Source organism: Taudactylus pleione, unplaced genomic scaffold, assembly GCF_031769625.1.
Source record: "Taudactylus pleione unplaced genomic scaffold, aTauple2 ptg000009l, whole genome shotgun sequence".
Lineage (NCBI taxonomy): Eukaryota > Metazoa > Chordata > Amphibia > Anura > Myobatrachidae > Taudactylus > Taudactylus pleione.
Genome location: NW_028284412.1, coordinates 2,041,430 through 2,047,494, shown reverse-complemented (window position 1 = coordinate 2,047,494; position 6,065 = coordinate 2,041,430). Strand labels below are relative to the sequence as shown.

The 6,065-nt window shown below is 41.1% G+C and overlaps 1 protein-coding gene across 1 annotated transcript in view; it reads left to right on the top strand.

Annotated features, from left to right (window-relative positions):
- Window positions 1–259: 259 nt before the first annotated feature.
- Window positions 260–6,065, top strand: part of LOC148542714 (protein crumbs homolog 2-like) — a 151,915-nt gene continuing 146,109 nt past the window's right edge. The window contains exon 1 of the mRNA XM_088466878.1: window positions 260–338. Within this exon, the coding sequence (XP_088323004.1) occupies window positions 266–338 (73 nt within the window). The 5' untranslated portion in view covers window positions 260–265. The remainder of the gene's footprint in view (window positions 339–6,065) is intronic.

The window sequence follows — 6,065 nt, the reverse complement described above, 5'->3', positions numbered from 1 at the left end:
CAGTAGACAGTAATCATGCTGCATTTGGTACAACTCCTCTTAAGTCCCTTCCGTTAGATCCAGCCCACTATTTAGAAGCATCCCGTCTGAGTGAGTGATGCATCACAGAGGCCAGTCTCTGTCCACAACAGTAGTGCTAGTCCAAAACTTTAATACGCTCTCTTCAAGACATCACCACCCAGCTCCCTGGTCCTAGCTGAAGCGGCCTCTGCACTTCTATGTTTAAGGGTTCTCCCTGTTCAAGCCTGCACATCTGCTGTTTAGCATGGCGTTTAGGAGAGCTAATCCCATTTTACAGAACACTGTTACATTGCTGGTCCTCTGTCTCTGTGTGCAAGGTAAGACTGCATCCTGCAGGAGAAGAAAAACTTTAATGCATCATCTCTATGCAAAACTAATACTTCTTACATTATATGTTATGTGGTGCAGAAGATTCTGTGTTCAATAATTACATTTCCTGTTTAGCACAATTAGAAAGTTTCTCAAGAGACTTAAAGAAACATAACTATTCAGTTATCATTTATGTTACTAGAAAACTCAGGCAAACAAAATGTGTTTCCACGCCTGATTTGTTGCTCATGAAAATGTGTTTTCTATGTTTGGGAAAAATAGTGTTATTCAAAATGATACATAGTTTATGCTGTATGTAAACTTCTAGAAATCCAATTGTTTTTGTTGAAATACTGTTTTGAAATGAATTTAGGGGTTATGTATGTACACTAATGTAAAATAGCATATTATGCACTAATTTTTTTTTATACACTAATGCATGTTACAAAACTTTTTGATCTATTTAAGAGACCTTCAAAAAAGATTTAGCATGTGCACTACCCCAAAAAATTTTAACATATGAACTTACACATTACCTTTCTCTTCTGCATTAGATGTTAAACATCAATCACGTCTGTGTATGTGTGTGTGTGTGTGTGTATGTATGTATATATATATATATATATATATATATTACACATACACACATCATTTGTGTGTATGATTATACATTCAATCGTTAAATAGGATTATCCTAAATTCTCGTTGTCTAGTCTCTTTTGTAGGGATGGAGGCAGAGAGCATTCCTTTGTTACCAGTAACCTTAGTAACTACCAGAGCATGTGAAGTATCTGTTATTCAGCCAGGACTCCTTAGTCTTTACATACAAAAGGAAAACCCTCCCTAACTCCCTGTACCCTAATGCCCCCTCCCTACTGCAAATGTGTCTGTGCAGGTTTCTTCCAAACTGTATAATCTTGTACAATTCATTACGTTTTTGTAATGATTTATTATGTGTTTGTTTTATCAGTCTTACTGCGTGTTGCTTTGATCTTCTTTTGTGGAGATGATTTTCTATGGTGCTTAAACTTTGGCTACAATATTTTATGACAGACAAGCTATGTACTTATACATAAAGTGTGTATGTGTATGTGTGTGTGTGTGTGTATATATATATATATATATATATATATATATATATATATAATATATTATTTTCAATATTGCATTTAGGAAATTGGTTTTACTCTGTATGCTTTTTTTTATCCCCCCCTGTAAGATTATTCAAAACACACATCTATTACACAGTAATATTTCCTCAATAACAAGGGGGGAATTAACTTTTATATTTATGCTTTTTCCTGTATTGCAATGTTGGTTCTGACTTTTAGGGTCTCTGTACACAATTTGTTTTTGACTCTCTATCGTATGTTTGTTGAGAGTGATAACCCGTTCTTCTACTGCCCGTTAGTGCATAGCCCGGGCTTTTTGAACATCTGAATTTGCAAACTTACATTACTGGGTTTTTTTTATGCACTGTATCCCAGCTATGTAATCCTGTTCTGTGCGGTCAATTGGTCTGTCATTGCTTGACTGTTTTGTACTTTGATTTAAATCATTCGGGAGTATATGGTTCTGCCCACTGTTGCCCTTTGCTGGTGTTTTTCATTTGGAGCTTCACGCTGACATTACCTTAGACAATGTTGTTACTGACCTAAGGAAAGTGAGCTGTGTGGGTCACCAAAGCCCCTGCTAAACATACCCCTATTATAATTTTCGTTTAAAGACACTGAAGTCTTGTTTGTAGCCATATGTATGGGCAGCCAGGGCAGTTCAGCATTTTTATGCATGATCCTAGAGTGCATGCAAGTTATTTGCTCTTGGTCAGAAATGCATTTACAGGCATCTGATGGCTATCCAAATTAGGGCCGTATTTTAGTAGCATTTATTATATCTGTTGCATCCATCTAGCGCAACCACAGTGAGAGCTGGAGGGAGGTCCCGCCCCTCACAGCACTCACTGGCTGCTTGACGTCTGCACAAAGCCTCTTTTCCAAACTATTCCCTTCTGTCACCCACCCCACCATCACAGGCACCTGGTGTGCTCTAGAGAGAGAGAGGGAGTGTGGTTCAGGGAGACAGACAGGGTAAGGCAGGAGATGAAAGAGGGCCTAATTCTGATGTAAACGGATTTAGCAACGCAATGCTAACATATGCAAAAGAGCAGCAGGAGGTGTCTGTAGTATAAGGATGCCTCCTGCATGCTTCAGTGATCCTCAGCTGCATCCTCGAACGCAGCCAGTCGGATTACTTGCGTGAACTTCGGCCATCTGAGTAAACCTCAGGTTATACAGGATGACTAGTGGTTTCAAGCTGCCAGGGCGACCCTGACCTTGGCACTCCCAGAAAACAGAGGCGACATGCCTCTGTTTTGTGGAACAGACCGAGTCGCCACCCTATCCCCGCCCACCAAACGTCTGCAGCTTGCCAGTCAGGCCCAGTGGGCATTGCAAGTGATCACGCAGGACTCGCCCTGCAGATGCCCCACCATTGGATTTGTATGTAAACCACCTGAGTGGGGTTGCAAGCGGGTGGTAGGGCAAGGGGGTGCAGCATTTCCAGGTGGCTAGGAGTGCCATTTTCAGGAGCCCCACGGCCATTCCAAGAGTGTAGGTAAATATGATATAATGTTTGTGTGTGTGTATGTGTGTATGTGTGTATGTATATATATATATATATATATATATATTATCTTTGCAGTATAAATATATAAGGTTATATAATTTACATATTATTGGAATATCTTATTGAAAATCAGACATCTGGGTCATTCTATGTCAGATTGACCAATTTTGCAGATGGTGCACTGTGGAGTCAGTGACCATTGCACCCACACCCCCACTTTGAGGGCTTTGCTGCTACTGTATCTCATATTGTGGACAAAAATTTCCCCAAAGTTTAGACTGACCTATATACCAACTTTCATGTAACGTTTTATCACAATATGAGATGGTCAGGTGGTTCATTTGATATGGAATGACCCATCTGCCTCAGTCAGTCACTTCAGTGATATTATAAAAATGAAAAAAAATCGGTATATAATTGTATAGGTCATTATGGAGATGCATCTTTTTTAAGTCATTAAGAATTTTAAGGTGAGATTCAATTGTTTTTTTGGGGGGGCACCCATTATTACTAATTGCACCCCCCTGAGGTGGCGAGCAGAAATGTGCAAAAAGTCTGCTACTATCCCCTCTCAGAACCTAAAATATACAGTAGTTTAATTTCTTGAACCTTTAACTAGTCAGCACTGTGTTTTTGGCACAAACCTTCATGCGTTCCATGATTGTGTTGTAGAAATATACTCTGCATGTCTGATGTAACTTCGCAAAAGAGAGCATACTCCCCAACTTTGTCACTGTAATCGTGACATGGTAGTTAGCCACACAATGCTGGGGGGTGTTGCTGTGTCACATCAGGGCATGCCATGTGCTCTTGCCCGGGGGGTCGGTTGCCTAGCACTTGTGAAAGGCTAGGCTGCCTCACACATCTTCCCCTTCCCTAAGAACACCATGGCATTGCACTGGCAGGTGTGTGCCGTGGGGAGTGGGAAGCACATCCAGAGCTGGATTAACAGGGCAGCCGACGTGGTCGCCACGTGGCCTCCACGTATGGCTACATCACTAGCATGGAGGTCACAGTTGCATAATGTGAACTGGGGCCACTACAGAGTGTTTAACACACGTGTGATGCTGGAAGTATTTATACATTATACTTTTTAATAACCTCGACAGCATATATTATTGACAATTTTATTGGTAGGGGCCCCCACAATCCTTAATCCAGCCCTGCGTACATCCCTACAGTTAGAACAAATGTCCTGAATGGCAGCATAGTCCCTTTTAAAATTGTGCCCTCTAAGTCAAGTTAGTCGGGAAGGATGATCAGGATTCACTAAATATATTGGATAGCTGCAATTCCCCAGGACAGCTTTTGTTCTGGTAGAGTGACAGTGTTTGCATTGTTCTGAATGTTCTGTCCTATTTTCCTAATTCATAAAACAGTAAATCTGCAGTCTGCTCTGTGAACAGAATGGAGAGTCATGCACACAGCAATGTTTCTGCTTTACACCCTCTGACATCAGGCTGTTTCATGCCATTATGTGAGCTTTTAGAGATAAGGAATTAGATATGCTGAACTGGTCATGCTTTTCTATTTAGAGTCTGCAAAGCAGTTTACCTAAAAATATTGTCTGTATATTGGAAATAAAATACAACCTTAAAATAATATTAGTGAATAAAAGCTGTTTGACACACTAGGCGGACTCTACTAGTGTCTGGTGTTTTTTTTATTTTTTTTTTAATCGCGATGCGCCTAGGATGCACCAGCAGACTGCTGATTAATTTGATATGCGACACAATGTAGCGGCCGCATAACTTTTAGTTGCAAGTTCCGTTGTGGTTTATATACAGACTCAAGTGCACACATACAAGTGTCGGGTGTCAAATTAATCAGCACAGTCTGCTCATATGTCCTAGTCGCATTGCATTGTGACTTTGATGCATTTTCAGCAAAAAAAGACACCCGACGCTAGCAGAGTAGCACGGGATCCTGGCAGTTCAACCACGCCAGGCAAGTTGCGCTGCGTAGTATATTAAGGCTAAATGTATGAGGGCACATCTGCATGTTCAGAGAGGTGCAATAATCTCCAGAGGCGCACTGTGCAAAAGTATAAACATCACAGCAGAAGTCTGACTTCCTGCCACTTTTATATTATTACACCTCTCCACTCGTCTCGTAGTGTAGCCTCGTTTATGGCTAAAAGTAATAATAAAATGAAGGGAAATGTCGACACGCCTATTTTTGCGCTGCGCAGTCACCATTTTGCACTTAATAAATTACTTCTGTAGTTGCTGAATGTGGCCTTGGCAGTCAGGGAGTTAAGTCACTGTTGTGTGGACATGCTAACAAGATTACAGTGTAGCTGAGAGAAAGCTAATCTGTGTAAAGCTAAGACACAACATATTCCAACCTTACTCTGTTCTTCAGGTGTGGTTTTGAGACTGCTTTCCAGCATTATAAGCAAAGGTCATAGCTGCTTAATAAACTGCTGTCACAAAGGTTTGCAGGGTACTTCAATATTACAGAAGTGAAGATGTTAAGGCGTCTGTGAGAGAACATATTGCACAGACAACTGCTTTGTACTGTGCTGAAACTGTACATTGTGCTCTGCCACAGGTGTGCTTGTCATTTTAGGACAGTTGTATAGAACATCTTATGCACTCAGGGTTCTATTTACTACGCCTTGGATGGATATAAAGTGGATAGAGATAAAGTACCATCCAACCAGCTCCTAACTGTAATTTTTCAAACACTGCCTGTGACATGACCATTAGGAGCTGATTGGCAGGTACTTTATCTCCATTCACTTTATTTCCAGCCTAGGCTTAGTACATAGATCCCTCAATGTAATATAGCTCTCATCTGTTCATTTTCCCACGATCACAAATTGATTCTAATGGCCAGGTCATGCCCAATGGGACCTATGTATTATTCATCAGGGTTTTTCTGAAGATGGCGCTAGCTAACGAGGCCAAGTGCCGAGCTTGACAAATTGGGCCAGTCCGCAATCCCTATTGTTAAAATAAGAACTGTGGTATAGGCACCTTCCGGGACATAGACTACTCACCTGGTGGCGCAGCGCCGGACACTGCTGTTGTCTTCTCCCTACTTCTCAGCTACCTCCCAGGGAAGAGGCAGTTCATTTTGGCCAATGTGAAACCATTCTATACAGA